This window comes from Emydura macquarii, unplaced genomic scaffold (assembly GCF_026122565.2).
Source record: "Emydura macquarii macquarii isolate MOO-44397 ecotype Brisbane River unplaced genomic scaffold, CSIRO-AGI_Emac_v2 contig_3506, whole genome shotgun sequence".
Classification (NCBI taxonomy): domain Eukaryota; kingdom Metazoa; phylum Chordata; order Testudines; family Chelidae; genus Emydura; species Emydura macquarii.
In genome coordinates, this window is record NW_027133643.1 from 3,663,332 (window position 1) to 3,684,241 (window position 20,910).

Below are 20,910 nucleotides of genomic sequence, written 5' to 3' on the forward strand. Positions count from 1 at the left end.
ATTGTGAGCTCCCTCGAAGGAACACTGTCCATAGCCAGGAATGATCAGTTCCTATTGTCCAGCCTAAACAAAACAACTCTGGTATACTACCTTGAGTCATCATTTACGCATAAACAAATCTAGTGTTCTCCCTCAAACCATTGTTTCTTCCCTACAAAAACCCCTACCTGAGTTCAAAACTCTGTTCTGAGGCCTGGATCCAAAAGCTGCATCAGTTCCACTGGGACTTCACCTTTCCTTATTGATGGTGTTGGGGGCTCTGCCTATCTCAAGCACTCTGGACCCTAAGCTTAACAGCCTGTCTCCTGGGAACCTTTGATCAGTTCAAGTTGCGCTGAGTGGTGAGACCCCAACTCTCTCTCTTCTCTTGTTAAGTCCACTTTTTCCCTCAGACCTAATTTGATCTCTCTCTCTTTTTCTCTCACTTCAGGTATAACTTTCTAAACCTGACTTGTAATCAAATTTGGTTTAGATTTCCTCAATACCCCAATTGAAACCATGTCATATTGTAACTGTTTTGTTTCTTGGTCTCTCCTTGTATGGCTATTACTCTATATACCTGGCAATAAAATAACTTTTATAATCAAGCTGGTTGCCAGACTCTCTCCAAACTTCATTTACTCCTTCATGTTCTCGGCTTTCCTATCTTGCTCTGCAGCAATGCTTCTCTTACCTAAGTTGAAGATCCCGGTAGCGCCCAACAATCCTGTGGGGTTTGCTCATCAAGGGAATTACTACCAGAATAATTGTAGAGTGAAAGTGGGGATAGCGACATGTGGAACCTATGGCATATAAGGGTGGCAGCTTGAAAGTGCTGCTCTGCCTAGCCTGTGGAGTCCAGGGGCATATAAGGGTCTCAGCTTAAAAGTGCTGTTTTGATCCAGCCTGCTCAGATGTACTCTATTCTGGTGCGGTGCCAGTGGCATATAAGGGTGGCAGCTTGGAAGTGCTGTTAAACCCAGCCTGCTGAGTCCAGGGACATATAAGGGGTCAGCTTGAGATTGCTGATAGACCAGGTCCACTCAGACGTGCTCTGTTAATCTGTGGGTGTTTGTTTGAGTCTGGGGCTGGAGGAAGTCAACTCTGAGAAACTTAGGTCCTCAGGGGAGCTCCAGTGGGAGGGGACTTGCAGAAGGGAGAAGTAAAGCTCCATATGCAAACACAAGTGACATAAGCAGTACATGAATAGAATTACAACCCTAAAGTAACCCTAATAAATGAGCGTACCCAAAGATGACATGCAAATCTGGTAATATTTCAGAAGATAGGGAGTGCTTGCTACTTAAAAAGTTGAGAAACACTGCTGTACATCATCTGAACAAAACTTGTAAGACTGTGTGTAAGACCGCCATCTGGTGCCTACCAGAAATATCATAGCAAATGCCTTAAATGGCAGTTGGAAACAAAGTAGCAACCACTGTGACCTTTTAGAGCAGTTACACTGAAATTGCAAGATAAGTTACAAATAGGAAAGTATTTGTTGTCTCCTAAGGTCAGGGACCGATGTTTTTGCATTGCATGGGGCAATATTAATGAAGCCTGATTCTCCTCTCACAACACTGTAAATCAGGACTTGTAGTCATTAGCGGTACTCTGAAAGTGGCAGGAAGTGTTTGTGAATGACTAAATTCCTAAACAGTTTTCTAGTGTAAGGCATTAAACCAAGTGCAGCCTTAGTGGAATATAAACACCAGTTCTAGCATGACCTGGGTAGCAAGCAGCTTATGCCAGAGTTCAACCAGGCTTTCCCAGATCCTGTACTTCCCTTCCTTTGTACACAAGGAAGCAGATGTAAAAGGTACCCTCAGAGCCATGTGCAAGTTTGCACAATGAACGTAAACTTGATGGAGATGAGCACTGCATGCAGTTCCCCACCTGTAAACTCCACCAGTGAGTACAGAATCTGAAAGGGGTTAGTGAGCCCTGCATAGTGTTCCAGGTGCTACATGCCAGCAGCAGGCTGCAGGAACACTGGGGCACCCAGTTCATGGCCCTGCCCTCGCTCCCGCACCCTGCCCTGTCCCTCATCTATGGCCAGGATGATACTCAGCCCTCACCCCCCTGCAGCCTCTGCTCAAACAGCACCCTCAGTCCCTGGCCCAACCCCCACATTCTCAGCTCCATGCTTGGCCCTCCCACTCAAATCTACCCTCAAAATTGGCCCCACCGCCCAGTGGTCCTGACTTCATACATGCTTCGGCCTTCATGCCCTGCTGGCAGCCCCATGCTCAGCTCTGACTGCCCTCAGCACCCGGCCCTGGTGCACAGCATGCAGTACCCACACTTGCTCCTCCAGCACCTGAGTCACTGCTGGACACCCTGCTGCTGCTGCCCTCCTCGTGGTAGGCACTGGGCGGCAGCACGCTGCCATCTCTGAGCACCCCCTTTCTCGCCCCGCCCCGCGCTGAGGAGCCAGGCCCTGCCCTAAACCCCGCCCCGGGGTGAAGAGACCGGCTCCGCCTACTTCCCTGAGCCCCGCCGCCGGGCGAAGAGGCAGAGGTGATTCCCGCCCAGAGGGAAGAGCCAGGCTCCACCCCTTCGCGTAGCTCACTGCTTCCCTAGACCAGGAACCGGGGCCTGACCCCGCCCCTGGCCTGAGCGCTCCTCCCCCTTTTCTTCGCCACTTCCTTTGAGCTGCCGAAGCCCCGCCCAGCCCCCAGCTGTATAGTTCCCCGGTCCCAGGTGAGGAGTTGGGCGCCAGCCCCGCTCTCCTCTGACCCCGCCCCTCGGCGCGTGCCCAGGCAAAGGCCTCCCTCCCTCCCTCCCTCCCTCTGGAGTTGTTTTGTTGGCTCCTTGGCTCCGCCCTCCTTTGCGTGGGCAAGCCCCGCCCCTAACCGTTTTCTGAGTCCCGACTGTTCTAGCCCCTCCCCCCTCGGTTTGTTTAGTCCTTGTTCCATCTGCCGTTGGCCGTTGCGTGCTCGGTCTTGGTCCTCGCCCACTCGTAGTGCTGACTCCCCCTTCCCTGCCGAGCCGGTTCTGTGGGGCCGGGCGGGCTCCCAAGATGGCGTCCATCATGGAGGGACCACTGAGCAAATGGACCAACGTGATGAAGGGCTGGCAGTACCGCTGGTTCGTGCTGGACTACAACGCCGGGCTGCTCTCCTACTACACGGTGAGGTGGCGGGCGGGCCTGAGCTAGGGGGGAGGTGAGCTGCGGTGGGTGGGGGGGGGCATGGTCATTGGGCGGCCAATGGGGAGGGAGGAGACGGCTCTGGTAGCCAATCGGGAGGCCTCTGTGAAAGATTTATAGACCGGGGGGAGAAACGTTCTTGTTGGCAGCTGCGTGCGGGGCTGCTGATGGGGAGGGGGGGGCTGCCTTGGGCAGTGCGCGCCCCCCCCCCCCCCCCGCGCGGTGTGTGACATACGCTGTTCTCGGTCCGCCTGTTCTCGTTGTCCTCCAGCCTGGAGGGAGGCGCTGGCTCTGAGGGAGCCGGGAGACGGGGCCTGGGTGTTAGAGGCGCTGGGCGCCCTCGGCTCTGGGGTGGGGGGCGCTCAGCACTTGCGATAGTCCGGCCCCTGCTGTACCGAGCAGTGGGGGAGAGGTGTTGCCAGCGCTCCTGGCCCCAGCTCCCACCGGCTGTGAGCGACCCTACAGCGAGGACACGAGCTCGTCCTCTGACTCGGTGTCTCGTCTGGAAAGCGGGGCGACGGTCGGGCGTGTTTTACCTTCCTCGCCTGTGCTGTGAGGCTGAGTTTCTACGCGTTGGTAATGCACTTTGCCCTTCTGTAGCACCGTCATCCGCGGATCTCGGACTTACTAGTGTGTGTGATAACATGCCAAGAACAGCTGATTTACGCGCCTACCTTGCTGGTGGACTGACTACATTTCTGTTCACCACTTGCTCTTTTGAAATATGGGAATACAAAAAACATTTCCGTAACCACCACACTAAAGAATGGGGTATGAGAAAAGTTTTATGGGTTTTTTTTTTAAAGTCAAATTATTGGATTACCTATTTTGTAAAAGTCACTGTGGAATATTGTGTCCCCCACTGACCTGTCAGATTTGATTGTGTTACAAGGTGGCTTTTGTAAGTGGCAACCTTGTAAAAATCAAGCTGGGATCAGAAAGTCAAACCATGCTTTCTGGCTCATGCATTTTCACCATAAATAAAGGTTAAAACATCAGTAAATGGTCTAATAGCCGTGGAGACCATCACTTTATGCCAGTGTTCAGTTCTATTGGCATTGTCTTTCTTTTTTTTCCCCCTTGGTAATGTTAGTGTGTTAAAATAAAAATTTAATTCTACAAAATCCAGCTACTTATGTATGCTATTTCAATTGTATTTTCTACAGTCTGGTAGTAGTCTGGTTTGATAACTTTTAAAATCACCTTTAAAGCTGACTCCAAAATGCAAGGTAAACTGCTGTATGTCACTCTCAAATTAGTTCATGTAATAGTTTGGGCTAAACATTTTAGATTTTTGGGTATTGCTGTACTAAATAAAAATACTGTTTTAGCAGTGTAACAAAAATGATAGTCAGATGGACAGAGTTCCACGACTGTTTATTTAGAGAAACAAGTGGTTCATTGAAAGAGCTGTCTGTTGGCAAAGCAAATTTAGGTGATGTGTAGCCCCAGTTTGAGTGTGATTACCCAAACCTGAGCAGGAGGCAAAATTGAAGACTGATGAAGAATACTGACCTATTGCAAATGAAGCCTCTGAAATTAGACATATGGCTAGAGTTCCCTTACATAGAAAAAATTATATTATATTATATTTGCTTGTCCTTGTTCATTGTCTAGTGTGTGGTACATGCTACACTCAAGAACATTGCACATTTCCTTTTTAAGATTTACAAGAGTTTTTTCTGATGTTTTCTTTAACAGTGATACCTTCATTTTAAGGTGGAAAAAACAATGATGTATCTTGTAAATAATTTTTATTAAAGAAAAGGTGATGCAAATGTTTAGTGTCTCCTGATGTTTAAATCCCTAGTACTATTTACATATATTAACTCTGTAATAGTTCCTGGTCATGGTAAAATCCGCTATCAGTTGTCTACTCTAGGGAGAAAAGTGTTTTCTTGCCACGGTAGCTAATGTGGCAACTAAAATGCAGTAGAATCCTAGTGGAAGACAAATAGCCTTGTCTTCACTATGATTCTCTACCTCATGTTAATTTACCACTTGTTAGCTAATGTGGTTTAAAAAAAACAACCAAAACCACTTTTTTTTTCTAGTGTGGCTGCACTCTTTGGCTTTATCTAAACCAAGATTTCAAAGTGTGGTATTGGCATGTTAGCTAACACATTCTGAGCAGTCTGTCGTACATATGAACATGTGCAAAGCTGGCTAAGTCTACATTAAACATGTTTAGAATATGTTAGTTTACACATCTTTAAATATTAGTCTTGACAAAGCTTTAAAGCTCAGTCACAAACACCATTTCATCATGTTTGTTCTGCCTTATAAATAACCATTCCTTCTGTGTTGATCTTTTCACCTAAACTGTCATGTCATGTTTCTAACATGATGTTTTTGACACTTTCCAAAAGGGTTATTTTTGATTTTATACAGTTCTACAGAGTTTTCTTGCTGCAGAAAGAAAACATATCTTACAGATTGCAAGCAATATGTAAATCTGGTCACAGGAGTAATTATGCAACATACTAACATGCAATTGTAAGAGGGTTTATCTGCATAAGCATTCATTATGTTTAAAAAAAAAATTAACCTGAAAATACTAGTTCAGTTTTAAATCCTAATTTGGAATGTCTAAGATAATCATTCTGGGCTGTCTAGCTGCCTCCTACAACTGAGGAACTGTATCTGCCTAAATAATGAGGCAATCCTTACTTCCTGGAAACAAATGTGGTTGGATTGCATTTTCCTGTGTTCTAGCTGCACTTAGGCCAAAGGCCATGGAGTAATTCCATTCTCTTAAATAGTTTGTTTAGATTTACAAAGATGTGAAGAATTTGGTTCAAAATTATTGTTTAAATATTAAAATCAAGAAATTTGGAAATTTTTTTTCAAATTAGACTATTCACTTTGAGTTGTTTAAAAAACCCCACCAAACTTACTATTGTTGATCTTAGTTTTTGTAACTACTGTGCAAAACAATATTGATTAAAAATATGAACTTTGTGATGAAATACATATCTTAGAAAAGAGAATATAATGACTTAGTCAGAGGCAATATAGTATGTATTTTGAATTAGTGGCACACCTTTCCTCGAGTGCAGTTCAGGGGATGAAGCAATTAAACTAGCTGAAGTTCGTGGTCTGTATGCTATATTTAAGTACTGTGCACTTTGGGGGACTCCGTATGCAGAATTCCGATAGATGCCATCAGTGGCATTCAGAATTCATTCTCTATGTATTCCCAAACGGCTGAAATGTATTTCTTCAGACTTCTAAGATTGGAAAACTTTTGTTCTAAAGATCACATTTGGAAAAGTTAGGAGTCTGAAAACTAGGGCTTAGAACATAAACAATGCAACTTTAGCAATAGCAGTTGTTGCTCTAGCAGTTTGTTGTTACACAAACAACTGAGTTTGTGGGATGACAGCATAGTCAAGCTTTTTTGTCTGAGTTACAAAGATAAGATTTTTGGTTTTTTTTTCTTCTTCACAGTTAACTCTAGTTCTTACCTGAGTTTTAGCCCAACCCACCCAGCCATCTGCACAGAAAACCCTTGGACCTGGGTTTGGAGGTTCTTTAAGCCTGGGCTAGCTTACCAGCTTTTGTCAGGGTGAGGAAGGGAGAGATTTTTTTTGTAACCTGGGCTCTGCTTTAGCTTGGGTTGGAACCTGCGCACCTTGCAGTGAGGGCACAGGCAAAAGTCAGCGAAGTGCTGATTGTACTCAGATACGCTTTCCACAGTTCTCCCCAAAGGACAGACAAGTTCTCTCATGATTGACTGGAAAAGAATTCTGGAGTGTCTCAGCAAAGATATCTCCCCTGTCTCTCCCCCTCACAAACACACAGACAAGTGCAGAAACAGTGAGGACATAGTAATGTGGTTATTGTGGGGATGCTCACCCTTTTGCTGGGCTCTCATACCTGGGTGCCAATCTCATAGGCTAACTCTGCAGTGAAAACATAGACAACAACTGACTGTTTGGGGTTTCTCTTGTCTTCTTAAACAAGAAAGAGTTTCTAAGGCCATGACCCTGCAAAGACACTGGAATTAGTGGGACTACTTGTGCTTCAAGTTAACCACATGCATAAGTGTTAAGTTCCCCCTTCTGCAAATAGATGTTCTACTTTGGACCTCTCTACTCAGTCTTGGTGAAGTGAGTGAGACTATAAGTATGGGGGTCTATGCTATCAGTGCAATTTGCAGAATCAGGGCTTTACCTTTGATAGCACTTTATTTATACTAAAAAAAAATCTGTTTTCCAGTTTCTTAACTTTCTTCGATTATAGTAAGCCTAGGCATTACAATCCTATGGCTATACAAGTGACTTTTTAGAAAGTTGACTGCACTCTTAAAAAACAAAGCTTTTGCATTATGTTGGAATGTTTGTTTTAGTGTCATTGGCAATGACTTCAGTTCCCATAATCTTAAAATAAAAGAGTAATAAATGAAGTGACTATTTCTAAGCCTGCAAAGAACCTTGACTTCTGCAGTCAAATATTTGAATAGTTAATCCTTAGTATATTACTTTTAAATGGCATATTTTGTGTAAAAGTTCAGTAAAGTATGGGGAAGTAGAATGTTACTTACCCATTGAAATTCGTTTTAAAAAATCAGAATGGTCCAAGTCTATAAATGGGCCACAAATTTTCCAAATCATGTTCCTGATCCTGCAGGCATTTATTGATGTGTGTAACTTTACTCATGTGAGTGGAGTTATGTGCATATATAAATGTATGCAGGTTTGGGGCAAATGTAACTGGATCCATCTATTCACAAGGTTTATTTTATAACAGAGACTCATACAGTTACCTCCTTTTCTTTTTTTCTCCCCCAATATGAGGCGATCTTAAGAAATCCCTCTTATTTATGTCTTTCCCCTACTAATCAAAGGACTTGGATTGCCAGGTAAGGGCTGGATGGGATTTCTGCAGCCAGCTGCTGCTGCGTCTTGCATCCACCAAAGAGAGATACAAGCTTCATAGTGCTTTTTCATCTCCGGGCCTAAAGCTTAAGGTCCAAGCTCTCAGATCCTGTCATGGTAACCCTACTCAGATGACCTCAGGCATTGTCTTTTTATTTACTTATGTAAGTAAGTAACACATAATGTAACATTGCTTGAGTTCTAACTGTCTGTGTCTGAGACGGGACTCCATCTATGTAAGTTTCAAACAGAGGGGCTAATACAGCTTCATTTAGCAGCTGATGATATCACTTTGCTCTGTTCCTATATCTTATGCTTTTCTTCTTTGCCCTAAAGTGGCAGTGCTTTCAAGGAAATCTGAACAGAAATTGTATTTTTAATATACATTATAGATTAAGCAATTGATTTTCCATAATTAACATTGCAAACAGTTTCTTTTAAATAAACAAACAAACCTATTTTAGCTCCCCAAATTTTGGCTTGGAAACCTGGTTTGGTTTGAAAACTGCTAGATTTATTCTGATGGCATAGGATGTTTCTCCTGAGCTTGAAGAAAAGCTGTGTGACAGATTGAGTACAGGTTATAAAACAAACAAACAAGAAACTCACCCTCACACACCGAAAACATTGACCTGACTTGAAATGTTGACGTTAGCATTACTGGTCTGTCTCTAGCTCACAAGCACTTTCTACTATCCCCTCATACTTCCTGTGTAGTTAAATCTCCTTAAACTCATGCCTCTGTATTTAAAAATAATAGGGTGTAATTTATTAGTGATACTTGTGGTGGCTGGTTTGTGGCCCAGTTCTTCTCTCATTAATGCCAGTAGGATTTCTTTGCTATTGACTTACGTGGAAACATGATGTATGTGAGCATGTTGTCCTATGTTACCTGGTTGCAATTTAGAAAGAACATAAGACTATTTCAATAGCTGACAGCTATTGAACCTCTTACCCTGGCTAAAGTAGTAAAAGCCTGTGTTCTTGACCTGAAGGGCTAGTATTCCACAGGTTTGGCTCTGTAAGGAGTTTTAAATTAGAGGAACTGCCTGTCTGTAGCTCAGGTTGCAACCACAGCCCTGTTGTATCTCCACCTTCTAAAAAAACTTCTTGCTTTCATAGTTCTAGGATTAGTTCTCATTGATGACCAGAATGTTTTCTGACAATTAAGAACTAAACAAAGGCACCCTCTGGGCATTTTTTTTTTCAAGGATCTAATGTTTTCTTGTGTCCCCAGATCTGCCCACAGTATACCATAATATTTGAAACCTAGATATTTTTGTAAATTTCCTGCATGAGCTGGTGCCAGGACTAGTAAAATGATTGACATTGCTTCTGCTTTAGAACTAGACATGAGTTTCGATCAATGAAACATAGAGTTGGGGAGCGGGGCAGGAGAGTGTGGAGAGAGACATGTTGACAGAATATTTTCATTGTTTACCTCCAAACAGACCTCAGCTCCATGATCCGTTAATTACTATTTCACCTGAATTCACCATATAATGCTCATTGACATGAGTGTACTAGATCCCTTTTATAGATGGAAATACTAAAGAACAAAGCTTCAAAAACTGAACTGGGAGGCAGGGTAGCCTAGTAGGTAGACATGAAAGCAAGCGATGTGGGTTCTGGTCGGGATCCTGACACTCAGATTGCTCTGATTCTTTATCACTTTACTGACACTTGAAGTGAAGATATGCTGTGCTGCATGTGCATGTATATGTAACTTGGCTATATAGGGAGCTTACTTAGGGCGTCTCTACGTGGAAAATTTATACCATCATAAACTAAGGTGTGAATTACAGAACTATAATTTGCCAGTATAATTGTCTATGTGGACATTTTTGTTCCCAGGTAAGATGACCCTTTTCCAGTTTAGTTTGTCACTTTGGAAGCAGTTTAAGCTAAGTCAATAAAGCCATTCTTGTTTTAGAAAGAGTGCCTACAAGGGAAGTTATGCTGGTATAACTATTGTGGTTTAACCATCCTGGTGTAACTTTCCAAGGTAGGCAAACCTTTATTTTTGTACAGTCTGTCTACAAAGGTGGGGCTTTTTATGATGTTAGGTGGAGGGTGTTGGAGACTGGTGGGAGTGGAAGGCCCATGTTATGATGTTACTACTCTGCCACTTTCCATATTCTCCTGCCCACTTCATCTTGCGTCTACTCCTCTCTACTTTTTTAGTGGATGGGCATACTGGACCTTTAGTCTCTTTCTTCAAGAAGTTTTATACATGGTATGATGTGCACTTTAGTGACTTGCTATCGTATGGCACCTTTAGAAGAGCTACATGTTACTGCGTACCATACTTAACACCAGGAAACAGCCAGTTGTGTGTCATGGCCTCTTTCTTCCTGTGTTATATGGAGTCTAACCTTTTGTCATAGCTGTAGTCTTATTTCATCAGTTCATAAAACTTTATTCCAAAATGCTTTAGTTATTTCCAAATTGTCTTGGATAATTTTCTTATGTGAATTCTTAAGTTTTTTAATCCAACAAATCTGTTCTTTCTTTCAGTCAAAGGACAAAATGATGAGAGGATCACGAAGAGGGTGTGTTAGACTCAGAGTAAGTATTTTCTGTTCTGCTTTTTAAAACCTTACAACCTGTGTAGTGTGGCTTACTGGACTGGGAACTTGAGAGACCTAGGTTCAGTTCCTGACTCTGCCACAGGCCTGCTGGTTCACCTTGTGCAAGTCTCCTGATTCCTCTCTGTACCTCCGTTTCCCTATCTGTAAAACAGGCATAACGATACTTGCCTCTTTCATAAAATATTCTGAGATCTATGGATAAAGAACTGTATAGGAACTAGGTAGTATTCTGATCCTACTGACCCACGTACTATGAGAAAGTCACATGCCTTTTGGTTTCACTTTTTAGATTAAGAGAGCAAGCTTAGGCCTAAAATGCCTGCTGAACTCATACACTATCTACCAAAAAATGATTTTCTTCTGTCACCCTAATCTGACATGATCTCTATAATATTGCCACTTTCTCTTTCTTTCTGCCATTTTAATGCCATTCAACAATCCCTGCCTCTTGACAATGTTGTTAGGCTTGGTGTCACAGCATCAGCCAGCTATTGACCAGAGGTGGAAAACAGAAAGCTGTGCAGAACAATAAGAAGTGTGGGGGAAGGAAGAGCACAGGAGGCAAAACCACAGAATTTTCAGCTGATGTGGAGCAGTGTGAATTGGGAGACCCAGTTAGCTACATCAGAGAACCTGAACGTATCTGTACTGAGGCATTTATGCTTGAAGGACTCTCTGTGCAGTGAGGCAGCTGTCCTGAGGGGACCCATTGAGCATCTATAACTCTCTGCAGATACTAAGCTCTTCCCTCTTCCAACCCCCTATAAGTTCTCTCCCCAACCTTCAGAGTCCCACCAAGCAAAACCACTTCCCCAACCCCTCCATTTGTGTTTATACCCTTCCCTCATGGTACATCTAGTGAAAATTCAGTTGTACCGTGGGGAGCTGAGGAGGCGTGAACAGATGTGTCATGGAAGAGTGAAAAGAGATGCGAGGGGACCCTGTGAAGCTGTGCAGAGAGTATGGGGGAAAAGGAGATTCTGCAGTGAGACAAATGGAGGGGAAAGGGTGCTGTACTCTCCCACACTGCTACGTTGTGTTGAAGCACAGCTCTGCTCCTCACTTCTTTTCAGCTCAGTCCTTGCTTTTGTTCCATTCCCTTTGTGTCTAAGACTGCAGGTGGATTCCTGAGGAGTCCAGTAAGTTAGAGGATTTGGGGAGCCCCAGTAACTTTCTGATGCTCACGCAGGGAAGCCATCAGACTGAGCAACACAACCTTACCTCTGTATTCCTTGTTTAATGTTTTGAGTCCTGTTGGCATTTTAATTCTAACCTTTTTTAGAGGCAATATGCACTCAAACCACTCTCTGCAACCTGAACTTCATCTTGACAAATTTTTATCTTGAAATGCTATCCTATGTGAGAGAGGACTTATGACATACTATACCCCAAAGTAGCACCCTGTAACTTCCATATTCATCATTCATACACAGTTTGTAATATTTCATACAAAGCATGCCAAGTAAGGTATCAGATAAAAGGTTTGCTAAAACCCATTGTTTTGTCAAAATAAGTATATCATTAGTATGTTGTTAGCTGCGATACAAAATATGTTTATTAGTATATCATTATCTGCTGAAACCCATTGTTATGTCAAAATATGTATATCGTTAGTGTGCATGAAGCTATGAGATTTCGTTGCATGACTGTTATTGAAATATGTTGTGAGTTTTGGAGTCATCTGTTGCTAGTTCTCCAATGACAAAGGAGGTAACCAACACCAGGGCGGATGTTGAGTGATCATCACCAGCTATTGACCAGCAGGGGAATAGAAAACAAGGGATTTACAATTCAATGACAGTTGCACAAGCACCACACAACAATGGGGATTGCTCAATTCTGTGACTCAGTGGTCCAAGGCCACACCAGGGTTCTTGCTCAACTTTGGGACTCAGCAAAGCCCACCAGGACATATCTGGGCTAGTGTTTTCTGGGTTCATGGACTGAGAATATAAAATAGGGGACAGTAGCATTATACCCTTACCTTTCTCCTCCCCCACCTATGCTGATAGTGGCAAGAACCCTGAGAAGACACAGACTTGAACTGAGGAGACTGGTCCTAGGCTGAGAAGGAAAGTCAGCCTGTGTATTGAGTACTGTAACCTACCCACGGCATCTAGTGAGGTGAGGAAAAACTGCTTGATCCAAATATTGCTTAGTCTAATAAGGTTTAGGATTTAGACTGCCTGCTTAGTTTTTATTTTCTTGGCAACTATCTCTGACCTTTTATGCCTACCACTTATAATCACTTAGTCTATCTTTCTGTAATTAATCAACTTATTTTAATGTTTTATCTTTACCAGTGAGTTTGTCTAAAGAGCTTGGGAAATCTGCTCAGGTTACAAAGGCTGGGGCATATCCACTTTCCTTTGACAAAGCGGTGAACTAATAAAATCAAATCCCTCAAGAGAGGGTCTTGAGCAGTGCAAGACGGTATATACCTGGGGTGCAAGACTGGAGGGGTGGGAGATTTGCTGGCGTTTACCTGTGTATGGTTCATGAGGGGCTTAGAGGGCCTTCATGGAACTCATGCTGGTGGTTAAGTAAAAACAGCACTTGGAGGGGTTCGCTGCTTGTTACTGGCAAAGCATTGCGAGAGAGAGCCCAGGCTGGAGAGTTAAGGGGGCGCAGCAGTCCCACAGGTCTGGGTTGTATCCCAGGGGTTCCATCACACCAATCTTCTGTCCTTTCTCAGTGTTGGGGGTCATTTGTAAATCTGTCAGGCTATGTCTATGCTTATGGTAGCATGTAGAGTACATACACTGGAAGCCCTTGGGGGGGGGCGGGGAGAAGAGGGGACCAAGCTGGGCCACTCTGCCTAATGGTCAGTCTATGGCATCAGCTGCACTAGCAGTTAAAGGGGGTAGGGGATTCCGGGCCCTCTGGGACACTGTAAGGAAGGCGTCCACTATCTGCAGTTCAACTAACACTTTCCTCTGGGTTTCTTTCTGCCACTCTGCATCACCTCAGCATGCATTGTTGCTTGCAGTTGTTCTTTTAATCCAGTCCACAAGCCTTAGCAAGCTAGAGAATCTTGGCTTTGTGCAGCAGTTCCTTTCTGGGGATACCCATCTGCTGTAGTCTCTCTGTAGCCATGAATACACCCTGCTGCTCTCTGTCTGCCACTCTGCTGCTCTCTTTTTGCCACCTTTCCCTTTTAAACTCTTCCTCCAACTTGAGCATGTCCAACAGGCATTCTGGTGTTCGTTCCTCATCCTATGGGCTACCTGAAAGACATAAGGTTGTAAGGCCAAATACTACCTCATAATCTAGGGGTTGGTGTCTTCCATGGTATTTAGCCAGTGGAGGGGTGTGAGATCAATTATCAGGAGGAAGGGATTTCCAAATAGATAATACCGCAATGTTTCTGTGGCCCACTTCACTGCCAAGGCCTCTTTTTCTGTGGTTGAGTACGCCCTCTTGTGGGAATAGTTTCCGGTCCACGTAGCCTATCGGATGCTCTTCCCCTTTAAAGTTTTGGGATAGCAGTGACCTTCGCCTCACATCTGAAAAGTCTCTCTGGAATATGAACTGTCATGTGAAGTCTGCGTGGAAGAGGACCATTTCACTGCTCAGGAGGTCTTTCACGATCCTGAAGGCTTTGTTGCAGACCTCAGACCAGGTGATCCTCTTTGGGGGTAGAATTCTTCACTAAGACAGTGAGGGTTGTGGCTATTGTGACGAAGCTGGGTGTGAACTGCTTATAGTAGCCAGCCAGACCCAAAAATCATCTAACTTGTTTTTGTTGATGGAATTGGGCAATCAATCAAGGCCTGGACCTTCCCAATTAAAGGCCTAAGTTTGCCCCTTCTGAATGTGTATTCCAGATTTCACCTCATGAAATCCCAACCAGCAGTTGGCTGGGTTTGCAGTGAGGCCAGCTTTTTTGAGGACCTGTAGGACCAACAGTATATGTCTGGGTAATTTCTTTCGGTTACGACTGTAAACTATATTGTCTATGTAGGCTGCCTCATACTGGCTGTGTGGTTGCAGGACTGTGTCCATCAACAGTTGGAAAGTGGCTGTGGCTCTGTGAAGGCTGAAGGTGGCATAGTATTGAAATGGTAAAGGTTGAAAGGTTGTTTTCTCTTGAGATATCTTGGTCAGAGATAAACTTTTGGTCAGATCTAACGTTGAGACGTATTTCACGGCCTCCCCATCACTCCAACAGGTTGTTAACTCGGGCCATGGAATATGCTTCAAATGTGGATATTGCATTCACCTTCCTGAAATTGTTGTGAAACCGAGTTGTCCCATCTGTCTTGGTCAGCAGGACACAGGACATTGGGTCTCCACCATCTGCTGTGAGATTCCTTTGCCACCTTGAGGTCCAACATTACCTGCAGCTCCCAATGGACAGCATCCTGCATTTTTCTGGGCAGGGGATGATGACTCTGACGGACCTCTGTGTTCTGTTGTGATGTGTCAACAAATCAGCTGGATTCATCTGGGTCGTGATGAGAACATGGAAGAGAAAGACAGGACCACCTGCAACATCTCAGTCTATTGGGATAACCATAGCCTTTCCCCCAAATAAATTGTCTGGGTCCTCGGATAAGCGTGTCTGGGGGCCCAGCTCTGGATCAGGGGGAAATGGGATTATGAATAAGCTTTTGCGGTCTTGCCAGGCCTTCAGGACGTTTATATGATAAACTAGGGTCTCTTCTTCCTGGGTTGCCGGATCTCATAATCCACTGCTGCTACCTGATGTTGTACCACATTTGACTCCAAGCTGGGCAGCCACAGCAAGACACTGTTGCCCGGTTAGAATAGGCTTGTTCGTGACAATCTTTTGCCTTTTAAGAAGGTTTCTTTTGCAAAAGACCCTAGTGTCTTCAGCTTCTTTTATAACTGGAGAACATGCATTATTACTGCAGTGACTCTGGGAGGAGTAAGACCTCAGGTTTTCCAACTAGGTATAGAATCCCCTGAGGTTGTCTCCCGTATAACAACTCGAAGGGTCAGAACCCCATGGAAGCATGTGTAACCTTGTGCACTGCAAATAGGAGGGGCAATAACAAGTGATCCCAGGAGCGAGGGTCTTCAGCCACAAACTTTCTCATCATCCCTTTCAGGATCCCATTGAAACATTCAACTATCCCATCTTTTTGTGGATATTAGACATGTCCTAGAGGATTTTTTTTCCAGTAGCTCACATGTTTTTCATCAACTGTGACATGAAGTTCATCCCCTGGTCTGTTGTTTCTTTGGGGATTTCCACCCTCGCAAAGATCTTCATGAGTCCATAGCTATAGTCATGGCATTGGTTGTGCAAAGTTGGAATGCCGTTCTGCAATCACCAGTGTGTGCTGTTATCTCCATGCTCTTCTCTAGTCATCCAATCAAATGCTGATTCTCTCAAATAGTGTCTGTTACTGGCATCAGTATTTGGGTGGCCCTTGGAGTGCTCTTGGGTCCTGTCAACTGACACTTCAGGCAGGACAAACAAATTATCACTAATCTCTTTGTAGGTGCCTGGCCAGTAGAACTGCTCTGCTCAAGGTGGGATCGATCTTCTGTTCCCCTATGAAATCCTTGTTTTGAGTCAGCCACTCCATACCCACAGGACTTTGAGTTCACTGGTTCCTCAGGGGCCCTCCCATGGGTTGTGAAGTCCCCTCCCCCAGCTCTTCTCATGGTCCTGCATCAGCCAGCTCCACAGATCTCATTTCTCCGGTCTCAGAGGCATGGTCATCACCTCAGGCTGGGTCTTTCTCCTGAACCTGCAGGACTTCACCAAAGTACTTCCAGTCATGGCCCAGGACTACTTGGTTGGTGACATGGAGGCCTCCACCTCCACACTCACATTCTTGGTGTGGTTCCTTACTGTCAGCTGCATCTCTTTTGTAGAGTATGGGCACACATCTCAGTGTATATACTGTGGGAAGATGGTGGTAGATGGTGTTGTGTGAGCCTAAACCAGCTTCTCCAGGACCTTGAATCTATTAAGTCCATCACTTTGGACTGTAGATCCTTATTGGGACTATCATCTTGTCTGGTATCTGTTCACGGGGTCTGGGAGTGGCTGTTCAGGCTTGTCTGTAGCTCCAGTGCATAAAGGGGGCAGTTGCGTTGAAAGTAACTGTGCTGTCCATGCTTGAAGCAATTGCCTGCTGTTGAGGCTGCTGTCTCCCACCTTCACTCCCCCCATCCATAGGGGTTATCATGGTTGAAGGAGCCTTAGCTTTTATGGTCCCCAGTTCCATAGACTTCTATGTCCTGTGGAGTTCTTTTTCAGCTTCATAGTCTTTGCTTCAAAAGGCACTTAGGCCTTCTCCCAGCCGATGGTCTCCTGTGCCCCATTCTCTCTGCTGTGCTCAAGCTTCCACATTTGGCAATGACACCTTTGGGGGCTTGGCTGTTTTTGGCATCCAGGTAATTCTCTCCACCGTTTCTGATAGCATGGGTCAATATCTCCCCCACCCGCTCCTGGCCCCTGAGAACTTGGATAAATTGTTTGAGCACAATAATCTCGACTACCTGCACCCCAGTGCACCCATCGGAGATTAGCCAGCACCAGCAACAATCCTTGAGGCACTAGGCCACTACCTGAGGGCAGGTCCCCGGCTGGTGTTTTTCCCTCTGGAAGCACTGTCAGTATGTCTCCGAGGAGATAGTGTAAGACGGCTGCCCTGACCTTATGATAGTCTCAGGCATTCCACGATCTAGCACCCTATAGGCTGCCTTGGCCAGCCTTGTCAGGTGTGGGACCAAGAGTGTGGTCCAGTGGCCATGTTACCATGGTGGCCACAATGTTCATATGTCACCAAGAGGGTTTGGGGTTATCCTGTGGGCCTATCTTCATCAGCCTGATTGGTATCCCTTGTATCAGGATAACCCCCAGAGAACCCTGGCCCTGGGTTAGCAGTGGCTTCTGGGGGTTGTTGTGCTGCCATCTGCTGAACCAGGTGGTGTTGCTGTTCTTCGTGCTGTGTGGTCAGCTCCTGGATGAATTGCTGCTGCTTCTGGGTGGCCAGCCTTTGCAGTAATTTGATTCTGTTGCTGCTGCAGTTTCTTCACATCCATGTCTCCCCTCTTCCTTGCTTCTCTGTTGGCCTTCCTTCTGTCTTTCAGTAGGACTGGGCCCTCATGCCCACATTCTCCACCAATTATGAGCCAGGGTGGGGGCCCACCTAGTGGTCAGAGTCTGGTGGCAGGTGTATCTAGCAGTGAAGGATGTAGGAGGAGCTGGGCCCCCCCATGCCACAGAGTTCTGATCAATGGGCTCTCTGGAGCAGTGTAAGGAAGGCATCCCTATGTGTGGTAAAACTAATACTTTCCCCTGGGGCTCTTCCTATTGCTCTGCATCTCTTTGGGGTGTGTTTTGGCTTGTGGTGGTTCCTTGCAATGTGGCTTACGGGCCTCAGCAGGCTAGGAAGTCCTGGCTTCATGTAGCAGTCCACTCCTGGCGATACCTGTTTGCTGTAATTCCTCCGTAGCAGTGAGTGCAGGCATGCCTCACATCATCCACTACCCTGCTGTGCTGAACAGATGTCCTTTTAAACTCCTCCTCCAACTGGAGCATGCCCAGCAGGTTTGCTGGGGTGGGGCTTCTTGGGCCCAGAGTTGTTCCTGCATCCCTATCTTGCCAGTGTGGAGTTTATTCACCCTGTCACAACCTCCCTAGTGTGGGCATAAATAGCATTGTAGATGGTGAGGTACTGCATAGGTGAGTAAAGATATGCCAGAACTTCAGGATATATAAAGCCTACGTGGCTCTTTGTGTCTAAGTAGTTCCTCCAACGTCTACACTGTTTTTAGTAATGTAGTATCCCGCTGCTTTCCCCCTGCCAGAGCCTTTCACTGTCATATGTAACTACACACCCCATTGTGGATAGTCCACTTTTTCCTATGGCCAATAGCTGCCGCCAATGTAGATAAGTCCTCCATGCAGAAGCCAATCACAACAAAGCCTGCCCCCTTGTGGCACATGTGAAGTTCTCTTTCAGGGAAGGAGCGACAGTTGATTATCAGCTTACTTTTTATAAAAAAGCATAGTCAGAACATTAATTTAGCTAGATTTTTTTTACTAGGTTACTCTTTGGAGCTTTTGGAGATGCCATGTACATTGCCCTTTCATTTTTCTGAGTGTAGGGTTTTTTATCTCCTTTTTCTCAGTCTTTCCCGGTTCAGTATCACTTAAGCAGCTGTTATGGTAGATGGCAATGGATTACAATATATAAGGCCTTGTCTGTACTAGCACTTACGCCAGCAAAACTTTTGTTGTTCAGGGGTGTGAAACAAAAACACATGGGTTACATACGTTTTGCCGGCATAAGCACTTGTGTGGGGACAGCACTATGTCGGTAGGAGATGCTTTTTTGCCCAGATAGCTACCACCACTTGTTTAGGTGGTTTTATTATGTTGACATAATGCAACATATCTCTCCTGACGACGTAATGCGACTACACAAGTGTTTTTACAGTAGCACAGCTGTAGGTTTTAAGTATAAACTAGTCCTTAAGAAGTCTGGAGCACATGGGGTATAAATTTAAATCTCTAACAAAGGCGTCCTCTATTTAAATTGTTCATTAATCAGTGCATTTAAGTAGGTGTGAACAAAAACAAACAAGAGTGTTTTTAAACAGTCTGTTCAGAAATCCTTTCTACTTACTGGTGGTGAGAATCAAGTGAGTGAAATCTGATTTAATCACTTCAGTAGTTCTTCAGTTATGAGTGTTTTCAAGGTCAGAAAATACCTAAATTTTTAATTCATGTGTAATTTGCCATGGAATATGCAAGGGGGTTTCTTATTGCATAATCCTACCTGTGAGGTTTGCAATATTTGACTACAACATAGCCTTGTTAGGGTTGTCTTGTGAGGGAGATAAACCCTGTTGAGACTGAAGTGTGAAGTTATTTGGCACCATTCTGACAACATTAAAGGAAAACAAAGGCGTCTGTTCAGAAGATATTAAATGCGCTGTGAAATATATACTAAAATACTGCTAACGGTTTTTCAAACTTGCAGTCGTCCTCTTCCCCAATCCAAAACAATAACTGCAGAACCACTACTGTTGAATCTCTTCCTGTGTGGTATCCTCTATTTCTGAGTTAGAGGGTTGGAAATGTTAAGACAACCAAGTGATCTGTCATGGCTAAATATCTCTTTTTAATCTTTCAAATACAGCCATAGACTAAACCATAGTTTCTCAACTTGAAGGGTACGCGAGACATAGGCAAGTGGTACCCGGGGAAAAACAGAGTGAAGGGGAGACAGGTGGCAGGTGCCGCCTTCTGGGGAAGCCTGGCGGCAGCAGCTCACTTCCCACCCAGTCCCAGTTCTCAGCTGGGAGGTGGGCAGCAGCCGCCAGCTTTTGGGGAAGGCGCGCTCCCAGCTGGGAAGCAAGTGGCAACCCCCAGCTTCTGGGGGAGGCAGCAGCAGCCCCCCGCTTCCTGCCTGGTCTCAGCTCCCAGGTGGGAGCCCGGTGGCAGCCTCCTGCATCTTGTGAACTGGGCTCGCAGCTGAGTGGCAGCCCACTCTCACCCCAACTCCAAGCCGAGGGACAGCCTCCAGCACCCCGGCTTGAAGACGAGCAGCAGCTGCTTGCCCACATCCCTGGGTCCCAGCCAACATGGAAGCCTCCTCTGCCCCAGCTCGAATTGGGTGGCAGTCGCCCACCTCCCAGGCTGGCAGCCAGGCGGCAGCCGCCTACAACTTGCCCAGGTGGCAGCCCCCCTCCCTGGCTCAAAGCCCAGTGCCCAGAAAACTTGTCAATTTCACTGCTCAGAAATTGACAACTATGACAGCCCCAGATTTCACCAGTTACCCTCCTTCCTGGTCTCTCTCTCACCCCTTCCTCCTCTCAAATCTATGGCAAAAAATTTGGCATGCCACTCAAAGCAGGTGGTAGCCCTACCCACACTAGATCTGACATCTGTCATATCACGGCCTTATATACTCAGCCCTTCTTCCAACATATGGCTCACATTAGTCTGTAAATATATAAAATCCAGAGGAAAATTGAGTGTTGGGTTACTTACTTAAATTTTCAGAAGTTAGGGGGTACTTGCTACTTAAAAGGTTGAGAAACACTGGACTAAACAACCCTCATGATGGATCATTTATTTTCTAAACTTGTCTCCATCTTGGTGGTGGTTACAGGAAAAAAAACTATTTTTGTAAAGGGGTTATATGGGTTGCTGTACCCCTAAGGGCAGCTAATGGTCAAGAGAAGCTGTAACCTGCTCTCTGCTTTTGGTTGTGGTGTGCTTCAACAGCCTGAGTTGTTAGCTACTAACTGGTGGTATCCGCAACTCTCTGTTTAAGGTAGTCAGGAACCTTATGACTAGCCTGATACCATGTAC

General features: G+C 45.1%; 1 protein-coding gene across 1 annotated transcript in view; it reads left to right on the forward strand.

Moving 5' to 3' along the window:
• Positions 1–2,846: 2,846 nt before the first annotated feature.
• OSBPL9 (oxysterol binding protein like 9) overlaps positions 2,847–20,910 on the forward strand; it is a 124,913-nt gene continuing 106,849 nt past the window's right edge. Inside the window, exons 1-2 of the mRNA XM_067535455.1 lie at positions 2,847–3,112; positions 10,528–10,578. Coding sequence (XP_067391556.1) covers positions 3,002–3,112; positions 10,528–10,578 — 162 coding nt within the window. The 5' untranslated portion in view covers positions 2,847–3,001. The remainder of the gene's footprint in view (positions 3,113–10,527; positions 10,579–20,910) is intronic.